We start from the raw sequence: 23935 nt of genomic DNA, 5'->3' as shown, positions 1-23935 counted from the left end.
TTCTTTGGCGTGTTTTGTTTTTGTTTGTTTGTTTTGTGTGTGTTTTGTTTTGTTGCCTTTTCTGCCCTTGGTGATTTTTGCGCGTAGCCTTGACGTAACAGCGGTTCCCAAACTTTTTCCTTAAAGGAACACTGAGTACATTCTGAGTAATTAGCGGAACACTTTGCTTATTTTTTTTAGAGATATTAATTCACGTGGTGGCCTACTAGTTAATTAATGCAGTAGTTCGTGGAGCACATATTCAGGCCTCGCGTAACACTAGGGTTCCGAGGAACACAGTTTTGGAAACACTGTTCTATCATATGAACAGAAAATCACTTTGTTAATAAAACATTACGTCTTAGAATTACTAAGGTTATGATCAAGCCGTCTCTCTTTCAAATGCTCTTTAAGGTCCATAAGACTCTTAAATCTTCTGTTGTATTTTTGGTTTGTTTGTTTGTTTCTTGTTTGTTTTTTGTTTGTTTGTTTGTTGTCATCAACAATGAATATTTGTTCAAAGTTTCAACTTGATTCGAGAAAGGGAAGTGGGTAAAATAATGTGTAGGCCCCTACAAGATCTGATCTGTACCAGACAGATAAGTTTTTAAATACAAGTCTTGAAGTCTTACTGATGTGCACTAAAAATATGTTTTGAGAACCACTGACTGACCTGTGTTACCTTGTGAGGGATGCATCATACTGTCGACACGGAGAGGGAAAAAAACACTTTACCACGCGAGCCGTGTCGAAGAGAAAAAAAAAACACTTTCTTTCTAATTTATGTTAGGTAAAAATGACCAGGCGAGGCCTTGAAGAGGTGAGATTAACTATCTGGAATGCCCCGTGACTGGGTCAGATTTTGATCTCTCGTATAGTCACAACAAACCGCTACTATAAATCCGTTAACACTTGATTGTAGTTGACTTCGTAGACTTTAAAACTCTTTTGGTGAATGTTCTCTGTTGTCAATGAGACGGCTAAAATAGTGCTATGAAACTTGAACCGACAAAGTAAGTATTAACATTCATTACATATATTTTAAAAGTTTTAAGTTTTTAGACAGTCAGAATCGATAACAAAAGATAACATTTAAGAAAGTGGTCTTTGCTTCTAGCATTGTAAAACCTCAAATTTTTTGCGGGCCTCGAATGGGGAAAAAAAAAAACAGCTTTGTGTGATCTGTCTGTCCGTCTCGTTTAGATCGCAATAATTAGAAAAAAAAATCCGATACTAAGATATTTTTAGACCTTGCAAAGTTATGATGCAAAGCATCTTTTTTTTTTCTCAAAGCAAAACATTAAATTTTTTTAAATTTAATAGTTAGGCATTTTTTTCCCATAAAAACTCACCATTTTTACAACTATTCACTTTTAATAATGATAAAAAATACTGGGAAGACTACGAGCGGATTAACATGGTTACGTATATTTTTGTAATATTAACACAAACACTTATATTTTCAAGCATATTGTTATAAGAAAAAATAAGTGCATTACTAAATTAAGTGTCTTCTGTTATACAAAGTACTAACGCATTAAAGAAAGAGTTTAGGTTTGTTTTAAAGGGCATTAAATGCTTTAACTATGTTTCAAAACAAGATTTAATAAGCACTGTATAGTATTATAGATGAAATGATAAACATACTAAAGAAGAGTGGGTGCTTCTATAGACACTTAACCGACTGTTAACCAAGTAAAGTTCCCTTTCAAACCTTGCGATCTATGGGGCAGATGATGTTAAGGTCATCTGTTGCTATGGCCAACGGTTAACGAGAAGGTGTCATGTGGCCAGCACAACGACCAACCGCCTTTACTCTCCCCAACTAATGTCAGGTACCCATTAGAGTTGGGTGGACTCAGGGACGCCCTAAAAATCCTGAAATTCAAAATCCAAGCCTTCGAGATTCGAGCCCAGGACCTCAGGTTCGGAAGCCGAACTCAGCCACCGCTCCCCCGAATATTAACCAAAGGGAAATGTTTCTTCTTTGAGCCCTTGAATTACAGAGATCGACCCTACACAAAACGTTTGAGTAGATGATCATTCATTAACTATCGTTAACGGTTCAGCCAGGCTTCTACTAAACCATGTCATCTCAACCATCAGTTCATTGAATACATTTGAACATTAAAAATGTAATAATAATAGTAACAACCTTAACATCTCTCCGTACCTTGTGGTATCATGCCGTCAGTTAGCCTAACAATACAAGAAATGTGGGAAACACCATCGACACCACACAGTTTGTTGTTTTAGTTGTTGCTGTTGTTTTGTTGTTGTTTTTTTTTGGACGGAGATAGGGTTTGGGTTGTTGTGGTTGTTGATAGCTTGTAGTTCATAATTTCTGATATTATTTCTGAAAATATTAAAGCCTGCCTTTTTACCTGCCTGAGTGGACAACTGTTGTTACCGGTCGTTGACTTGTAGCACCACATTGCTGATATACAGCTAAACTGTTGAAGGCGTAATATAGCTTAACTAATACATTTTGAAAAAAACTTAATTAACTTCTTGGTGAACAATACCAAATAAAACTTTATTAATCATATAGACAAAACCAAGTTAATATGACATAAAATAAATATAAACGTATTCTTTAGTAATAATATTTGTAAACAGAATTAGACTCACTTTCAGTCTCACGTTCTGGAGTCGTCTCCTCTAACTCAGACCAAAAGACGGCAATGCCAGCTATGTTGCATCATTCACAATCAATCGCTAACCTCTTACCACCGTCACAATAGAAACACACAGACACACTCCATAGCAACCACTTCGGAGGCCGGATTCTGAGTTTGTTTCCACACAAACTTACTTTGTAACCTTGTTAAAAATACTCTTTATTAACGTCAACAATATCCCCAAAACATTACGTAACCACATGGCTTCAGAAATTGAAAAAAATAACAGAAAATTATTTTCTTAATACAACATTAGTTCATTAACACAACATTAGTTCATTAACACAACATTAGTTCAGTATACATAACTGTAATAACACGAAATAAATTCATCAATACCATATTAGTTCATTAATTCATAATTTCAGTAATACAATATTCGTTCATTAATACAACATAAGTTCAGAAATGGGAACTTGATGGGGGTTTTTTGGGGTACGGTACGGCCTAAAATCAAAACCAATCGTCATAAAAGGCCTGAACACTGAGCTGCAACGTCGAAACCTGTGAGCAGTGGTGACCAGTAGCTCGTTGCCACGTCACATGTCTATACGGCCAGAAAAACTCACAGAGCATAGTTATGTATCTGATGTGTGGGATGTTACGACTATTTATAACCCAAACCCTTCTTTCTTAAAAGTATGTAATTTAAAAGATTTAAAGGTATTTGAATATTTGTAAGTTCAAACACTTATAATTTTTTTTTAATCAAAAGCTATTCCTTATTAAATTGAAAAAGAAATGTATGGGTCCAAGATCACAAAGTACACAGAATCTTATTGCATTGTGACTTTTTAAATAGACTCACAAACGACTAAGAATAGAAAGGATCCTACAAAGATCGTGTTGGGCGTTTTCAGAACTTCATTCAGAATTGACAAATTAGGAGCAAAAGTTGACTTCCAGTACCTCGTACAACGCTTAAAAGAATTATCTTTGAAAAAAAAAACACCTCAAAATAAACCAGTGAGGAATAAAGAGACACGGTCGACAGATCATATGTGATTCCCCAACAGACTAAGGGATAGTTGAGGTGAAGTTGATATGTACTTTCTGGCTCAAAGAATAGATATAATATCCGGGTGGCTGCCTGGTCGTGTGGTATGCGCTCTGGACTGTCGTCTCCAGGGCTCGAACCCCAGCCCTATACCATCACAAACATACCCCCTTTGAGTCCATCCTACGGGAAGATTGGGCTGAGGTGTACTAATCTTCTTTATATGAGAAAACAGTCCTTGTAATCACAACAAATTTCCGTAAGGATCAATAAAGCAGTCTTAGTCTTAGTCTTAGTTCTGAAGTAACATTTGAAACAAAAACTATTTTACATCATTAAACCTGTTGGAGATGTTCATGATAAACTCAACAATGTCAAGGGCGCTAGATTAAACTTCACAGTTGCCAACTAAACAAAGAAAGAAATGAGCTAGACACTAAATTTTCAAAATTACATCCACGCGTGGCAGTAGATCTTCGTATCAAAGCTCCTTTATTACCGCTAGTTAGTTGCCTATTAGTTTTTAAATGAGACTTAAATCATAGAGTCGGACGTGTGGCTGAGCGGTAAAGCGCTTGGGTTCTGAACCGGGAGTCCCGGGTTCGAATCCTGGTGAAGACTGGGGATTTTTATTTCGGGATCCTTTGGCGCCTCGAGTCCACCCAGCTCTAATGGGTACCTGACATTAGTTTGGGGAAAAATAAAGGCGGTTGGTCGTTGTGCTGGCTACATGACACCCTCGTTAACCGTATGCCACAAAATCAGATGACCTTTATATCATCTGCCCTATAGACCACAAGGTCTGAAAGGGGAACTTTTAATCATAGAGTGAAAGTGTGATACTTTTTCCTTATTGAAATTAGTTTGCGCTACAAAAGGAAGTGTACAAATCTTATTCTCATTTACTTTAAAAAAAACAACACTAGCTTATCAGCACTTTAATGTATGCATCGGATACACTAGCTATGTATAGCAGTTCCGCCATGTATAAAAATCTGAAATGGTTATTTACTATTCACCGAAACTCAAATTAAGCTGAATGCAATTTCACTTCCTTGCTAAACTTGTTTCCCCTCTGTGTGGCAAATATTTACAGTGGTCTATGCTCAGGCTAGAAAATATATTTGTTTTCCCACACCAATGCAAGCAAGACATTAATCTTAACGTGTTGACAATTGTATGAGCCACCTTTTATTTGAAAGTTGAGGCTACCCACTTTATAAGTGTTGCATTGTATGAGACGAGTTATACATCCAGGATGGCTGCCAGGTCGTGCGGTTTGCGCGCTGGATTGTCGTTTGGATTTATCGAGGGTCCCGGGTTCAAACCCTGCCCGCTCTCGTCACCCGTCGTCCTTCGGGAGGTTTGGAGTAAGAAGTAAACTATCTTCAATTCTGAAGGAACATCCGAAAAATGTAAAACATTTTACAAACATCCTTTGTCACCATGTGGGGTCAACTTTTATGTATTGTTTATATACCTTTTTAGTTCACTGTATTTAAATTTAGTCTCTGCATACCGGCAACACACACACGGAATGTATACTTATATTTAAAAGAGGTAGGACGAATTTCTCGCTTTCAGCTATCTCGTTCCATGGCGCGAATTTCTTTCTTTTAGACGTTTCATTCAATGGGAAGAATTTCTTTCAGACATTTCGATCCATGGTGCACATGATCTGGTACTTTGGTTGACTTAACGAGATCGGCATGTGTCTAGCAGGCTCTAAGCACGACCTTTAATTTCCCAAACTTTGATTTGGGTGGATTTCACCACATTTCATAGTCACATGTTCCTTAGTCTGTTGGACCGTTTGGGCACCACACATGATATGTTGACTGTTTCCCTCCATTTCTGTCTTTAGCCTTGAATAGAATTTCTTTCGCTGACAGGCCTGTCCATTCTTTAATGTCGTCTTCCCATCGAATTCTGCCTCCTCTTCTACTTTTTCCTGCTACTCTTACTAACACGTCTGCTCGAGCCCTAGTTATATGGGCCATATATTGTTAGTGTGCGTCTTTTTTGTCGGTGGATTTAGGACATACAAAGATCCCAAAGTTGACATTTGAACTCTTCATCTGCGTATGAAAACCAAGCGCTGTAACTCTCGCCAAAAGTTGTAAAAGTTTCAAAAGTTTTTTGTTTTTTTTCTTCTTACATAATATTAAATATGCGAGGGACTGAACGAAAAATAAAGAAAGTGTACACAAAATTTAAAGTTTGTTTAGTGCCGGAGTTTAATAAGTAGAGGCCCTGGGCAGGTTTTGTTGCGGAGGCCTCTTACTTCTTCAAGCTTCTTTAATAATATAGTAATGTATTTATATTGTATTAATCATATTAAAGCGTCTAAAGGCATGTCATATTTTGTTCAGAAAATAATAGAGTACTTGTAAATATAATACCATGTCCGTTATTTTCGTATATTTAATAAGTATATTTTGCCGGTATTATGGTCGAGGTCACTATTAAGGGTGAGGTCTAGGGTGGTTGCACAGTCTCGCACTGCAGTATAACCGGTTAAATACCGTGGTCTGAAATCATCATCTTTCATTTGCGTTCCTAGTGGAACATATGGACTCACTAAAAAAAAACACTCCACTCTCCACGGTCTCCTGCTAATTTGTTCACGACTTCCCAGTTCTTTCCGGTCCTCTCGGCTTCATCTAGTACACTGCGTCGCCACGTTATTTTTGGTCTTTCTCTACAATACGTCTTGTGCCCTGAGGGTTTCATTCTAAGGCCTACCTAGCTAGGGGAATACGGGCACGATTTGTGGATGTGGCAAAACACTTTCTGAATTAGATGAGTTTATTTCAAGAAAACTCTGCTGTTGTTGAAAAGAAAAGATATGATAAAACCTGTAAGCTTAATCCCACGTGTCATTGAAATGCATTTAATAAATGGGAAGAGGAAACCGATGTCAACATGTGAAGTCTATAAATGTGTCCCGGTAGAACTCGTTTGATGCCGAGATTTGGAGAGCATGTGGGAAGGACTATACTGGATTTGAAAAGACTGCGCTTTTGCCAAACCTTCTACGCAGTGTTAAGTAACACTTGTACGTACGCGCTTCATTTGTCTTCTCTTGAGTAAGTCTGTAATTTATTTGTTATTTCCCTTTACATTTGTTCTTGCCTTCTTACCATACTTTTGTTCTTTCCCTCTTTGTTTTATTATTTCCTTTGTTTGTTATTATTTTCTTTGTTCTTTCAATTTTTCATTTGTTTGTTTGTGTGTTTCTTCCAGCATTCCTTTTTTTTATTCATTTGCTCTTTCTTTCTTTCCCTCTTTACTTTGTTCTTTCTTCTTTCCCTTTGTTCTTTCCTTTTTTACAGAGCTTATAACAACTCACTCCGTATGTCTGTCTGTCCGTCTCTCTGTCTGTTTGTCTGTCTGTCTGTCTACCTACAAATTTTGTACACGACATTTCTCCCACTTCCCATTGCTGCTCAATTATTCAATGTCTCTTACAAAACATGAATCCTTAAAAAAAAAAAACTTAACCAGTTATATAATTAATGAGTGGTAATTAATTAATTAAGTTTAATAATAATAATAATAATAATAATCTTTATTATCCGTATGGAAATATGTCTTACAATTTGTGCATTACACCAAACAAAAAACATTATAACTATAAGAAACCAAAGTGTACATTCTCACCAGACTCACTCATAATTTACATGTGACAAAGTTTGATGTATGAAATGGAAAATAAATCTTACAGTACTGAGATATATGGCTGTAAATGTGCAGTTCTTTCCATTATTTAATATTTTGTGTGTTTTTTTAATGTTTTTTTTTATTTATTTTGTTGGTTTCCTGTAGTCTTTTCTTTTTCCCTATTTGTTTCTTTTGCTCTTTCCTGGCTCTAAGCTTTGTTACTGGCTCGAGCTTTGTTACTGGCTCTGAGCTTTGTTACTGGCTCTGAGCTTTGTTACTGGCTCTGAGCTTTGTTACTGGCTCTGAGCTTTGTTACTGGCTCTGAGCTTTGTTACTGGCTCTGAGCTTTGTTACTGGCTCGAGCTTTGTTACTGGCTCTGAGCTTTGTTACTGGCTCTGAGCTTTGTTACTGGGCCTGAGCTTTGTTACTGGCTCTGAGCTTTGTTACTGGCTCTGAGCTTTGTTACTGGCTCTGAGCTTTGTTACTGGCTCGAGCTTTGTTACTGGGCCTGAGCTTTGTTACTGGCTCTGAGCTTTGTTACTGGCTCTGAGCTTTGTTACTGGGCCTGAGCTTTGTTACTGGCTCGAGCTTTGTTACTGGCTCTGAGCTTTGTTACTGGGCCTGAGCTTTGTTACTGGCTCTGAGCTTTGTTACTGGCTCTGAGCTTTGTTACTGGCTCTGAGCTTTGTTACTGGCTCGAGCTTTGTTACTGGGCCTGAGCTTTGTTACTGGCTCTGAGCTTTGTTACTGGCTCTGAGCTTTGTTACTGGGCCTGAGCTTTGTTACTGGCTCGAGCTTTGTTACTGGCTCTGAGCTTTGTTCCTGGGCCTGAGCTTTGTTACTGGCTCTGAGCTTTGTTACTGGGCCTGAGCTTTGTTACTGGCTCTGAGCTTTGTTACTGGGCCTGAGCTTTGTTACTGGCTCTGAGCTTTGTTACTGGGCCTGAGCTTTGTTACTGGCTCTGAGCTTTGTTACTGGGCCTGAGCTTTGTTACTGGCTCTGAGCTTTGTTACTGGCTCTGAGCTTTGTTACTGGCTCTGAGCTTTGTTACTGGGCCTGAGCTTTGTTACTGGGCCTGAGCTTTGTTACTGGCTCGAGCTTTGTTACTGGGCCTGAGCTTTGTTACTGGCTCGAGCTTTGTTACTGGGCCTGAGCTTTGTTACTGGGCCTGAGCTTTGTTACTGGGCCTGAGCTTTGTTACTGGCTCTGAGCTTTGTTACTGGCTCTGAGCTTTGTTACTGGGCCTGAGCTTTGTTACTGGCTCTGAGCTTTGTTACTGGCTCTGAGCTTTGTTACTGGCTCTGAGCTTTGTTACTGGCTCTGAGCTTTGTTACTGGCTCTGAGCTTTGTTCCTGGCACTAAGCTTTATTACTGGCTTGAGCTTTGTTACTGGCTCTGAGCTTTGATACTGGCTCTGAGCTTTGTTACTGGCTCTGAGCTTTGTTACATTTTGTTTTATTTTGCTTGCGTGATGAAGAACGCCAAACAATGTGTCCACTGTTTAAAATACTTTATCGTCTGCTACATTGACAATTTGTACACAATTTTCCTTTGATTACCAACAACCTTCTGCTCTTATAATCATCGAACGATTAGACTTCAAAGTATGTTTAATTTTTCTCAACGTAAAAAAGTGTGTTGTTATTTTAACATCATGGAGCTTTTTTTTTTTTTTTATATTGTCTTTTATTTCGCGCCATTTTCATTCGCCATCAAACGACAGCAGGAAAACGTCACCCCCAAACCCAAAGTTCAGGTCGACATGAAAACGTCACCCCCAAACCCAAAGTTCAGGTCGACATGAAAACGTCACCCCCAAACCCAAAGTTCAGGTCGACATGAAAACGTCACCCCCAAACCCAAAGTTCAGGTCGACATGAAAACGTCACCCCCAAACCCAAAGTTCAGGTTGACATGAAAACGTCACCCCCAAACCCAAAGTTCAGGTCGACAGGAAAACGTCACCCCCAAACCCAAAGTTCAGGTCGACATGAAAACGTCACCCCCAAACCCAAAGTTCAGGTCGACATGAAAACGTCACCCCCAAACCCAAAGTTCAGGTCGACATGAAAACGTCACCCCCAAACCCAAAGTTCAGGTCGACATGAAAACGTCACCCCCAAACCCAAAGTTCAGGTCGACATGAAAACGTCACCCCCAAACCCAAAGTTCAGGTCGACATGAAAACGTCACCCCCAAACCCAAAGTTCAGGTCGACATGAAAACGTCACCCCCAAACCCAAAGTTCAGGTCGACATGAAAACGTCACCCCCAAACCCAAAGTTCAGGTCGACATGATAACGAACCTTGATTAATGAAGTCATCTGTGCCACTGTGCTCCCAGTGACGTCTGCCCCTATCTAATTGCTTGATGCATAACATTCGTTAAAAGAATCACTTGACGTCAAAAGTTCTATTTTTTAAACTTTTAGGTTAAAAATATCACCTCGACAAAGCACTCAACTAATAAATGTAACCTTATTTCTGGCTAACGATCGCCCTTTGGTGGGTCCAGATCAAGAACAAATAAAATAAAAACATAGAACTTGGAATACTGGACATGGAACAAAACACAGAACACGGGACATAGAACTTGGAATACTGGACATGGAACAAAACACAGAACACGGGACATAGAACTTGGAATACTGGACATGGAACAAAACACAGAACACGGGACATAGAACTTGGAATACTGGACATGGAACAAAACACAGAACACGGGACATAGAACTTGGAATACTGGACATGGAACAAAACACAGAACACGGGACATAGAACTTGGAATACTGGACATGGAACAAAACACAGAACACGGGACATAGAACTTGGAATACTGGACATGGAACAAAACACAGAACACGGGACATAGAACTTGGAATACTGGACATGGAACAAAACACAGAACACGGGACATAGAACTTGGAATACTGGACATGGAACAAAACACAGAACACGGGACATAGAACTTGGAATACTGGACATGGAACAAAACACAGAACACGGGACATAGAACTTGGAATACTGGACATGGAACAAAACACAGAACACGGGACGTAGAACTTGGAATACTGGACATGGAACAAAACACAGAACACGGGACATAGAACTTGGAATACTGGACATGGAACAAAACACAGAACACGGGACATAGAACAGATAATATACCAGACCGTATGGTTGACACTAGCTGAGAGGCATAAACCACTTGGCTACATATCAGGGGAGCTCGAGTGGAGTTGTGTTTGTTGAGCGGCAGCACGGAAACCTTCTCCCAGATATCTCCTTCCACAGAGGAGATTAGACCAGAGCGCGCTGAGCCAGCTATACGCATGAAAGTCGTGCTTTACAAAAGCACTGCGTCACGGGTCAGATGTGGCCCGCAGGACGTGGTTTGGTCATCACTGTACAAGCGCATAAGGTTTAGACCTTAGACTTTAGGTTACGGTGGCGTAGTCCTCTAAATACGTGTGGGGGGCTAACGAAATCGAATGGTAGGGGCAATGAAAGCGCCAATCGTGACGACAGCCCAGATCACATACTCACGACCATGAAGCCACCCATGTTGACTATTGTCTAAACGCGTCATGTCTAACGCCCAGACTGTTGTTAAATTAAAAACAGATATAGCGTCTATAGATCTTCAAGTAATATAAATATAGCTTGGCCATCGTGCCTCTTGCTACTTATGGACCTCATTTTAAATGTTGTTTTTTTACACTTTATGCGCATACATATAAACTATTTCTGAAGCAAGAAGAAACAGGCTGTTTTTATTACGCATAGTTTGGCAAAATAAATCACTCACCTGTCTACAAAAATCAGTGTTTACCAAGCAGTGGTTCTTATGGTCCGACAGTTACGCTGAGCAAGGCACGTATCCCCTATGGGGGACGAACGTATGCCAAAGGCAGTTGTTTTTTTTTTTTTTGTGTGATCTGATAGGTGGTCGACGTAACAGAGGTGTCCCATTGAAACGCTTGAAAGCCCAGCTTAGGCGATAACTTGCTTTAACTGACACAGAAGAGAGCGGCTGGCTTCAGGCGGCTTCAGAACGAGACAGCAGGAGATCACTTACAGAGGCGCGGGATACACATTTGAGACCAACAAAAATCCCACTGCCGAGGACAGACGTAGACGGCGAAAAGAGAATCGAAATTGACCACCGGCGGACAGCGGTTATGTCTGCGTTGGATGTGGCAAAATATGTAGGTCGCAGTCTAGAAGATAAGACCAATAGTATAATTTGATATGCAACACATACCGTTGTGAATCCGATATAAGTTTCATTTTCAATGTGTTAAATAAGTCCATTACAAACCTTTCCATTGTGCTGGCCAATAAAAAAAAAGGTCAGCTTATAGCACATTGAATCATTAAATTCATTTAAATCCAAATATTTACTGTTTTGTAACCCATTTAAAATTCATGACTTTAATTAATTTCAGGAAACTTGTTTTTCATAATTAATATTTTTAGTTCCTTTCGATTAATAATGACTTTGCACTTTATAGATATAAAACATAATGATACAACTACACATTACAATCATTCTTGTGTCAATTTGTTATTAATTGTAGTCATTTTTATTCAACAGGCAGACCTAAACAAACTATAAGGAAAGACTTCACTATAAGAATTTTGTTATTAAATGAAGTATAATCGAATCTCATTTTGTGTACTCGCTAAACAAGATCCAAGGCAGACAGCTTAATCTGTGCAAATCTGAATTATCTAACATTTTGGCGCGGCATTGGTCATGTAAACTCCACTGGATAGAATGTCGTCTGCAAAGTCCTGTAACTGTGATTTAAGCCACCTCGAGACTTCTTGCACTGTTCTTAACACAAGGATGAAAAAGTCTCGTGACTTACTCTTACAGAACATTTCTGGGATTACAGAAATCTGTACTGACAAGAATGTGAGCCTATTTAGATGGGATGCAGCGCCTGACGAGGCTGCCTCATCAAACATTGAAATCCTGAATCTGAGAGTTGACTCTGACGTCTCGTATCAAACAGTGTCTATGTTCTGTTGGTCGCGTTCTGACGACGAAGCGTCCTATAGCAGTTCTATGTTGGAACAAGAGCCCCATGCTCAAAACGCTTGTAGCTGTGTGGGAACATTGCAGAGCCAATCCCGCAATCCCGCGAGTCCATGCAGCGGGACTCTACCTAGCAAATTTACGCTTTCAACATTTCTACGCGCGTTTTTTGTTTTCTTGTACAGAGACATGGTCAGTAGGGTCCTTTTGCCAGCACATAGGAAGCGTCTGAACTTAATACACTTTCATCTGGCCCTGTTGCTGGCATCTTTTGTTCCTTTTTCATTGTCACTACGGACAGGGGAATACCCTACCTACGATAGTCTCTGTGTGTCAACTGGACCCCTGGTTCCGGTCATGTGGGATTGTAAAGGATACATACAGGTAAGTTGAAGGTTCATTTGATAGTGGTCACTTATTTTTCAATTACTTTTGTGTAATCAATCTTTCCTGCCATAGGAAAGGAGAGGGGGGTACTGTATCTCAGAGAAATCTTCCGTGATTCCTTTGATTTGTGGCCAGGTGGTTTATGCCCAACAGCAGAATATCTCAAAATTTAAAATTATGTTTGGTCTCTACGATAATTAATACTTTTATCATTCTTCTAGCGTAATACACAGAAGGCTTGCGATTGAAGAACCTGGATTTTTCGTTAAAAATTTGGAAATTTCTTCCGCCGCTTCCGCCACCTTCATTAATTTTGAATTAAAACACTATATTTCATTTTTTTTTTGGTTAGAAGAAAATTCGTGTGGCTATGTCAGCGTGACCTGACCATTCCAGTTTGACCAGCTTTAATGTGTAGGATTTACGTATGCCCTCTGTACGAACTTACATCAATAATTTCCCATGAAAATTTTTTTGTCGATTATCGTACCCATTGATAGTTAAGAAATCCAATTTATTAAATTATACAATCATGAATTAAAAATGGTTTATACGTATGTGCATATGTGAAAAGCTCCAGATCAACGCCTGGCCGTTGGATAAATACCTTTCTAATGGTCATCGGGATAATGGCTCGGTACCGATTCCCTACTGGACTTTACTGACGATAACAAGGGAGATAGTTTGGTTTAGAGGTTCTGGACTCATTTCTTTCCCTTTCATGTTCTCGTGGAGCTGAAACCATTGTTTTAACTCATTAGCTGCAGTGAGTCTCTCTCAGCGACGGCCTGACAACCTCTAATAGCATGGAACGTCTCTGGGAATGACGCTTTTACCCTTAGTTGCATTTTTTTAATGAAACCAAAATCAGATTCGATAATGCTTGGAAGATAAATTGTTTTAATAGGATAGGATATCCCTTTAAAAATTGTAGATGCGCCAAGTTTGTGGGATGACATTCACCGCACCAGTTGACACCAGCCCTAGGGGCATTTCTTCTCCCATTCAATGTCTGCGTCATTCCAGCGATGACGCGCACAGCTGCTCCATACTCCTGTCAGCTTGGTCTTAAGGTCACTGAACTAGATACCCTGTATAACAGCATATCGGCTCATAGCCTTTGAAGCCTACCAACTATGACGTATACATCATCCTTTCATTTCTTGTTTGTGTTCCTTTTTATGTTTCTTTTTTTTTTTTTTAATCTAACTTTTTTTACTGTCGTATTAGCATCTGACGTGTGGGCTGTCACAAATTAGGATTATGATCGTATTATTTAAGTTCTAAATCTTTATTCTGTATAGGCAACAAATAGGCATGTACATGATTATGCCTACTGTAGTCTGTAGAGACCTCGATGTCAACTTTTTTTATTATGTCAAAAAATATACCGGTAATAAAATACATGTAGGCCTAATATTATTAATCATTACTAAATATCTACAGTATCATTATAAAGTCTTAATTCATACATTAAAACTTCTGAAACAAGGCACATTGATTGTTTTTATTATTCATATCGAAGCCATCATTGTTCTATGAGTGAAGAAGCACAGACCTATATATATTATATACCGATATATAGATCTAGATCAGTGGTCTTCAACGGGGGCGATATCGCCCCCTAGGGGGCGTTTTCGAGATTTTGGGGGGCGCTGAGAGCCAAAGGGGCGGTAGGGGGGCGCTGGGCACAAAATGGGGCGGTAAGGGGGCGCTGGGCATAAAGGCGGAAAGAAGAAACTTAAGGTGCTCTGAAACAAAACAAATTAAAAAATTATTCAACATTAAAGCTGGGAAACTAAATATAGACAAAGTATAGTTATCTTGTTTCTAATTTAAGAACAGAACAGCGTTAGAAATTGAGTTCGGGAATCCCATTTTCTATTTTTAAATTCTTACTCTTTTGTTATGATCGGAGAGTATCTATTGTCCTTGAATATTTCGCGTATAAACGTTTAAGATTTGATCAACAAAGTAGGCAATACGCCTTTTAGATTATAGTTTATTTTATCTACATATGTTAATATATTGATATGTAAAAGTTAATAGCAAAAAACATTAAAGGTAACATTTAATAGAATAATTTAACTTTTTTAAAACAAAAAACATTGATAAAATGTTGTTACGAAAACTCACTGGTATGCAGTGGAGGACTGGCTATATGGGCATTCGGGCAAATGCCCGGTGGGCCGGTACCCAAATGGGCCGGTAGGGCAACCTAAATGGCTTCATATAGAAGATTTTATAAATATTTTATAATATCCCTTGTAAAAAGAGGCCCTCTAAGCTAATCAAATCTAACACATTATCCGAAAAAATGTAATAGCCTACATCCGTAGACAGTGCTACTAGTAGGCTTCATTATTTTAGGGCCTATATACTTAGTGACTAAAACTTTACATAAGACATGTATTTCTTATAAAGATATAATGTTCTCTTTATCCATGCTTTTAGTTATCGATACATTTTACAACTTAATGTAATGATTTTGAGGACAGGGAGACCTAAAATTGGATGCCCATCATATGATATACTTTTTGTGGGCTGGGTTGTATAGAAATGCCCGAGCCGATTTTAATTCCCAGTCCACCCCTGCTGGAATGTCATGTAATATTTCCTTGAGATTTAGTGAATTGCCACTAGAAAAAAAATAAGTTCTACTTTGATGGCATTTTCAGATGAGGTTATGAAACCAAGTCGGCTTCACGAACATATAGCGATATCCAAAAATAAGTTAAGAATATTCATGAACAATTATAAAAATCTACAATTAAAACAATTTTAAAAACAAAAAACGTCAAAGCAGGATATGTTTTAATGGCTTTTTAGAAAAATGCATAGTTTTTTAAAAATTCATATGATATTGTTGAAAAATTGATTAAAACTAAATTTATTTTAAAACATATGTAACACAAGAAGACTTTTTTTCTGTTAGAATTGAAATATTATTTCAAAATTTTCTAGTTATGTAGCTTATGAGGACATATAGGAAACCATCAGTGGTTGGACGCTACAATGACTTTATAGGTAATATAGAATAAAGAACAAATCTATCCAGTCTATATTTATTTATGTCTATGGTTATGATATACAAGAAAAGTTTAGCCCGCAATTTCATTTCTATTGGAATCTAATTATAAAACTGTAAATAAAATTCAAACCCATGCCGAAACAGTTTTGTGAAACAAATGATGAAAAAGGTGTTAGACTCTTGTTGTAAAATGAAGTTCGCTGGATTTCGAAAGGGGTTTATTAATTGTTATGGCTCGTATTTTTAAGCTGTTAAATAATTTTCTTTTTTTTTTTTTGAGAAACGGGAAGATTCAACGTTTGGCGATGACTTAAAGCAGGCTAAAAAATTTTTTACATGGTAGGCATCTAGCACAATTGAATCAAACCAACCTCTGACTGCTAAGAAAGAAATTGACTTTTATTGATAATATCATTTTCTTCTTTTATCGAGGAATTAAATCTATTTTAAAGAGTTTTACACTCTCACATAATTTGTTTGTTAACTAATGAATTACTGCCCAAGGACATCGATATCTATGCAATTCCCATAACAATGCTCTATGAAGAAATTAAGATTCGCTTCTAAAATTTAGAAAAAAAATATATAAATGCCAATTATTAAACATCTGTTACTGACGTTCAAATTGAGTTGCATGAAAAAATAGATTTACAAAACTATGTCTTCAGTAAAAAGAATGTAAACATAGGAGGCACACCTTGGCGTAGCTAGGGTGGGGGTAAGGGAAATTTTGAAAATCTCCCGGGCCCCCATTTAAGGGAGGGGCCCAAATTAGTGCTTTTTTAATTAATTAAATTAAATATTACGCAAAATGCAGCGGCTCCCAAAGATGTCAAGCCCCCTGGACCCCAAACGATGGAAATTCCTAGCTACGTCCCTGGAGGCACAACAGAGATGTGGCTGCATTTAAATGTTTCAGTAAAATTCCAAGACTGTTGTCGAAATTGGAATTATGTTTTAGCTTTTCAGTAAACATACATGGTTAACCTAGATTTAGTGCATAACAAAGTTAATGAATAAGCAAAGAAATAGACTGGATGTAGCCACTAGAGGAGACCTTCGCCTTGCTTTGGCTAAATTAAAGCTGGAAATTTCTAATATTGTCAGACCGCAGGGGACACAAGGTTCCCATTAGCTTAATTTCATTTTGTAGTGAATTCTGCAATAATAATATTTATATTAAAATATAAAGCTAAATTTACAATTAAACCTAAAAACAGTAGGCCCTAATATTCAAAAATTTAAACGGAGACTTTTCTTAGGATTTGAAAGAAAGTCTTTACAATTAATTTTTGTGTGTAATCACTGCAAATTATTTGACAAAATTTTTGCATAATGATAATATTGGCTGTTTTTGCCTTTAATTCCCAAGATTACCGCTGAGTCCAGTGTTTCACATAACTACGCAAACACAACTGCGATCTACATATTTTCCCGAATTTGTATGCAGACAAAGCCGTTGTATGCTGGCTTTTCTTTGAGTATCAAATGTTTGTCCCGCAGTTTTTGTAAGAGCTCTCGAACTTTTTCTCTCAGAGGCTATCTGCTGCCAGAGAATGCTGCCAGTTACTTTCCTCTATGCCAGTGAGAGCGAAATGGCGCCTGAATAAATCTTTATAGCGCTCACGGGGTAGGGGGGGCACCTATGTAACTCAGTCCTCCTTAAAGCTCGTCAGACATAGGCCAAGGAGTTCACAACAATCGCCTTTGGCATGCGGTCGTCTCCCAAGCGGGATAAGTGTTATTGACAGCATACTAATTAATAGATAGATGATATTTTGTTCAAATTTGCCTTCTCGCGCTTCTTTATAACTGTTTTTCTTAGAGGGGGGCGCTGGCGGATTTAAAAAAAAAAAAAAATTCGAAAAGGGGGCGGTAGGCCAAAAAAGGTTGAAGACCCCTGATCTAGATCTAGGTCTGTGGTGATACGTCTTTTAGCTAAAGGTTTAAATTAGTTTCGAAAATGTCACAAGGTACCATGATTATGATAATAAATATTGACAATCACAGTGACAATGTCTTTGATCTTAAGGATCCTTGCAGTGTTTCACTTGACAATGCAAACCCATATTTTCCAGCATCTCGTGCAGACAGAGCACTTGGTACTGTAGACTAATCTATTCTATATTAACAATATTAATATTATACAAATGGTGAACTATCATTAGAGTTAGATTATCATCTAGTATGATCTAGTGAGTGGCGTAGGCGCTTTACTTACCTTACACATTTACATTAGCCATGATATGATGATTAGCTAGGGTCACTAGGGATTCAATTCACTTGCCATTTTTTTTGGTGCCCGGGGTCTTGACTGTGTGCCCCTGTATTTTGACATGAGATAATGTTCTTAATAAATAGATCTAGATCAGTATATAAGCCTATTATAAATTCCAATTGGTACGGTAACGGTATGCAAGTAAAAATTTTTTTAAAATGAATGATACCGTTGTATATTGCCAATATTGGCGAGATAACAGCAGGAGTATCCCCATTAAAAGCCTATTAAAAGCCTTAAAGGTGAAGATAACACATAACGATAATGACATTAATGCTAACAATAACATTCTTAATAAATATTTTGCATTAGCATTCTCAGCCCCAATGACAAAGACATATTAATAAATTTAAACAAAGTAGAAAACATACTACTTGATGGTATTCAAGCTAGATCACTCAAAGAACTAAGCCATGAGCTAGCAGGAGCAGCACCAGAGTTCGAAATACTTTTTCAGGTATCACTAAATCAGGGCAGGGTACCTAGAGACTGGAAAGAAGCAATTTAAAAAAGGAGAAGAATCTGATCGATGTAACTACAGAGCAGTATCACTCACCAGCATCGCATGTAAAATACTAGAACACATGTAGTAACATCATGAATCATACTGTCCTCACTTCATACCAACATGGCTTTAGGAAATATAGGTCATGTGAAACTCAACTAATAGGACTAATTGATGAGTTTTCCAAGGGATTAGATAATAGTGTGAAAATAGATGCAATTTAATTAGACCTTTCTAAATCATTTGACAAAGTTCACCACCATAGCCTTCTTAAAAAAATTACATTTTTTGGCATTAATGGTTCACTACATCAATGTATTCAGGATTTTCTAATAGGAAGAGAACAAACTGTAATAATAAATGGCTCCAAATCAACACCGATAACAGTAAACTCAAGTGTACCTCAAGGAACAGTCTTGGGCCAACTACTGTTTCTTTTACAAGTCAAATAAGAACATAAAACTAAAATGCTTTTTAACTTAGGTTAAATGCCAATATAAGAATATACATCCTCTGTTTGGGATCCCTCAACTCAAGAAAACATAAGGCAACTAGAACAAATACAAAATAGAGCAGGGAGATTTAAAACAAATTAATATTCCAATTTGATTAAAGTAACACCTTTAGTAAAATCACTAAACCTAGAAACACTTCAGGACAGAAGGTTTAAAAGTGAAGTGGCTATAATGCTTAAAACACTAAACCATAATTTACAAATAGAAAAACAAAATCTAATAAAATACTTAGAAAGACACAAAGTAGAGGCACATTTCTTATTCCATACCCTAGAACAAATTTTTGCAAGTGTTCCTTCTTCCCTAGTGCCATTAGAGAATGGAATGGGTTGCCTAAGTCAGCCAGGAAGACCACAACTTAGTTTAAGTCATTGATTAATATGCATGACTAGAGTGACACATGAAATGCTCAGGCCCTAATTATCTTCTTTTTTAAAGTAACATCTCTAATATATATAATACGATAAGATAACTCACAAGTGACAAATCTCAATTCATATCGCCTCATGCCATGCTTTCTGTGCAGCAAAGGTCATCTATAATATCATCTAGATCAATGCTGTCTAGTATATTTTACTCCATCTGAATAGCAAGATTGCATGACAGTGGCGTGTTATTTAATATATAATGTAAAAAAAAATTTAGAGGCCCGGGTATGATACTTCTAGAAAATTAACAGATCTAGATGAGTGAGAATTACTAGGTCTAGTCCCTTTAGCCAAGAAATCCACTACTTCTGCACTACATTGACTACAGCTCCATCAAGATGCAAGAAATTAGAACATGCAAATGGAGTTGGATTGGGCATACATTATGAAAAACAACAGAAAGCATTGCAATACAGGCCAGAAACTGGAACCCACAGGGGAAGGGAAAGGCTGGCTGAAAGACCAAAGCAAACATAGAGAGTATTGGTAGATCAAGAGGCAAAGACTACAGGATGGACATGGGCCCAGCCATGGGGAATAGCCCAGAACAGGGTCTGATGGCAAAGTGCTGTTGCGCCCTATGCTCCACTGAGAGGCAAAAGGATTAACTTCAACTAACAGATAGTGCATACAATGTTCTAGACTAGTTTAGATGTATATGTTGTTTATAAGATAGATATAGCCTATCTATATCTATACTAGTACCATTAGAGAATTAGCTGGGTTGCCTGAATTAGCCTGGAAAACCAAGGACTTAGCAGATTTAAGTCACTGATTAACATGCATGACTAGATTGACACATGAAATGAATAGAATGATATTATCTCTCCTTTGAAGTAACATCTGTAATCTATAAGATATTCTAGATCTAGTGTAAAAGTAGAATTCTAAAATATATAGGCTTTATAATATAGACTAGATTTTTATTTTATTTTATTACCTTTTTATTATCTTTTGTACAAGCTTCATCAAAGTTCATTCTAAAACATTTTATGGAGAATTTCCTGTTCTGGGAACCACTGGGCATTTCATCTCATATTTAGATCTATATAGGACATGAATGTAGACCTAAATTCTAATCTAGGTCTATTATCCATAGTAATTTGACCCCTTCAGTTTGAAATATGAGAATGAAGAACAAAGTTATAATTTTGATTTGGTTTTAGCTCAGTAAATATAAGCCCTATTTATGAGATCTCCTAGAATCCCTATTTACCCTGGAAGTTGAGTTTGTCCCTAGATTTATTAGCCATCACACGCAGTGTAAAAAAAACAACATTAGAATGCTTAGTTATCTAAATAAAATATATGATAAAAAGTATAGATTTATAATTTAAAGTATAAAAACAATCATAACAAGAAACAATATATTTTGGAGTGTTTTTTTTAGCATTTATTATTATATTGTAATGTTTTAATTAGTAACATTTTTAAAATCTGTCTTAATACTGAAACTACAAGTCTAGCATATCTTTACTGTTTCTGGCCACATCTTTTTCTCCTTCAGACTTTGCAATTCCATGGGGCAGATGATGTAAAGCTCAGCTGTTTCTATGGGAGATAGTTAATCAGCACATGCTGTTACTATCACAATAATCAACTACCTTCACTATTCTAGGAAGTCTTAAAAATCTCACACTTCAAAATCACAGTCTTCATTTTTTTTATTTTCTCTAAGTTTGTGATAAAATGTTGCGTTTCTACAATCTTACTTGCACTCCATGTTAGAAATCTAAAAGTAATTTTTTTTTTACTTTTACACTTTGTATTATTTCATTCGTACAAGTCCTTTTATTTCTTTTAATATTAGGCTTGTCTTCGAGTCCAAAGATTAATGAGGAGTGCAGTATTTTGATTTAGATTCTCTTTTCAATATCTACATCTGTCCTTGGCATGGATTTTCTTATGATCTCATATGTGTATCCCACTGCCGTTTTAAGTGATCTTCAGCCATTTCAATCCAAAGCTGCCTACAGCCATGTGCATTCTTCCATGTCAACTATAGCAAGCTGGTCTTTAAAGCATTTCTGTGGGGCACCTCTGTTATGTTGACCACCTTTCAGCTCACCAAAAAGACTGCTTTTGGCATAACCTAAAGCATTATATAATTAACTCAATTGTAAATAAAGATCACTTGTATTACTAAACTTATTAAAGTATTATCCCAAATAGGCATAAATGATTCCTTTGTTTTAAAACTGAAATAGGCCTTTGCCTCATATTCTTTAGTCTTTCTGTTGTATTATTTTATTAAAAATTTAAACAGCACAGCCAAACCTTATTTCATCTAACACAGAAACATGAAAGTCTTGACTAATTAAAGCTTTTTCAATGTATTATGACTGGGTGTAATAATATTCTAATAAATTAGCTTTTTTTTCTGTTTCTGTTTAATTTAGGATTTGATTGATCTAATATATTAAGTCTTATGACAGTCTCTTAATGTCCATTGTAATGATCTTTATTTATATATCTTTTTAAAATGTGACTCTAGTTTTATATGAGACTACTCAAGTTTCCATTTTCTAATACTATATGTTACTACATATTTTCAAATACTGTATGTAATTGTATATTTTATTATACTATATATGGTATATATTTTTCTATACTCTATGTCACTAGTTGTTTTGTAATACTAAATTGTCTTATGTCAAATACTATATTTGGCTGTTTAATTTTCAGTGCATGCCCCTGGGCTATGGAACTTACAGAGCTGTTTGGACACAATGCAGTGGTGGCCGCTTTTATGACCCAGATCAGATGGCCTGTGTTGTTCAATACACAAAGTGTCCAGCCCCTAAAGGTCACTTTTACATTTTTATATTCATCTCTGAGTTATATAACTCTTTCCATTACTTCTGTCTGACATCCATATTTTAAGTGTTTAAAAGTACAGTGTCAGTACTAAGCCTTAAGCTGGTGAATGTCGGGCATGTTGTTGCTTGTCTGAGCTTTTTATGACCCAGATCAGATGGCCTGTGTTGTTCAATACACAAAGTGTCCAGCCCCTAAAGGTCACTTTTACATTTTTATATTCATCTCTGAGTTATATAACTCTTTCCATTACTTCTGTCTGACATCCATATTTTAAGTGTTTAAAAGTACAGTGTCAGTACTAAGCCTTAAGCTGGTGAATATCTGGCATGTTGCTTGTCTGAGCTTTTATGACCCAGATCAGATGGCCTGTGTTGTTCAATACACAAAGTGTCCAGCCCCTAAAGGTCACTTTTACATTTTTTATATTCATCTCTGAGTTATATAACTCTTTCCATTACTTCTGTCTGACATCCATATTTTAAGTGTTTAAAAGTACAGTGTCAGTACTAAGCCTTAAGCTGGTGAATGTCGGGCATGTTGTTGCAGGTCTGAGCTCTTCTTACAGATTTATTACCTATAGCCATAGGAAGCTAAATAATCTCACATTGCAGACATATTGTATCACAAAACCCTCACCATATAATAGTCTTTTTCATTACTATTTCCTGAGTATAATGTCTTTATTTCTTATAAGATTGAATGCTATTATTTTTGCACTAAACTTGTTGATAAATATAGGGAAGTTACATGGAAAAAGAATGCTTAAATAATGTTAAAAAAAATGATAAAACAAGAAAGTTAAAAATTGAAGACTTGTTTTACTGCAGGTGACATAGACTTTCCTCGTTATCTATGTTAAGCTATGTTAAATATTTGCTAGACACATTAGCATAATGCACTGTCAGTAGCTTCAACCAAAACGGGAGTGCATAACTGCCAGAAATACAAGGCTGTGAACACTAATAAACTTACTCTCTAAAAACTACATGTTGAAGAATTTTACAGCCACCAGTTACTTGCAGAGATAAAATATTGAAAAACTGGTAAAAAAAAATTCTAAAAACATCTGCATGTAAATTAAAATAACTATTTAAAGCCAATAATTATTGCATTAATAATCATTTAATGAAAAGGATTTTAATGAGCTATAGAATTTTGGCTTGTGTTATATCAATTGAAACTAAACTGTCTAAATATAACAGAAATAGTCTCCCTTACTTTTTTTTTAATAATATAATTTAAAATAAATTTGAATATGCTTTCTAAAATTGTGTAGATGCTGCCATGAACATTTGTCCATCCAAACCTCATCTCAAATTTCCACATCCTGGTTCATGCGCCATGTTCTACGACTGTAGCCAACCCAGCAACCGGCAAGGACTGGGTCCCTGGGAGAATGAATGCCCTGACCCACTTTTGTTTGATGAGGCCACCTACACTTGCGTCAAGAGGAAAGATGGAGACACTCAGTTTTGTGGGACTCGGCCTGAACCTAATGGGAAATGTAAGTTCTTGAATGAATGCATAACTGTCAGGGGATGAAAGCATCATTAAATAAAATCATGAAATATTTTTGTTTCACTTTGGTCGTTGTGCTGGCCACATT

At 37.0% G+C, this 23935-nt stretch overlaps 1 protein-coding gene across 4 annotated transcripts in view; it reads left to right on the top strand.

Annotated features, from left to right (window-relative positions):
- The first annotated feature begins 738 nt into the window (after positions 1-738).
- LOC106072196 (uncharacterized) overlaps positions 739-23935 on the top strand; it is a 44860-nt gene continuing 21663 nt past the window's right edge. Inside the window, exons 1-4 of one of the 4 annotated variants that reach the window (XM_056012932.1) lie at positions 739-992; positions 11919-12749; positions 22195-22315; positions 23606-23833. In XM_056012932.1, the coding sequence (XP_055868907.1) occupies positions 12102-12749; positions 22195-22315; positions 23606-23833 (997 nt within the window). In that variant the 5' untranslated portion in view covers positions 739-992; positions 11919-12101. Of the gene's footprint in view, positions 993-6420; positions 6747-11317; positions 11530-11918; positions 12750-22194; positions 22316-22676; positions 22734-23605; positions 23834-23935 lie in introns of those variants that run through there. The other 3 variants (XM_056012933.1, XM_056012934.1, XM_056012935.1) reach the window with 3 other exon arrangements.

This window comes from Biomphalaria glabrata, chromosome 15 (assembly GCF_947242115.1).
Source record: "Biomphalaria glabrata chromosome 15, xgBioGlab47.1, whole genome shotgun sequence".
Classification (NCBI taxonomy): Eukaryota; Metazoa; Mollusca; class Gastropoda; family Planorbidae; genus Biomphalaria; species Biomphalaria glabrata.
The sequence above is the reverse complement of the archived record's forward strand: the minus strand, read 5'-3'. Positions and strand labels throughout refer to the sequence as shown.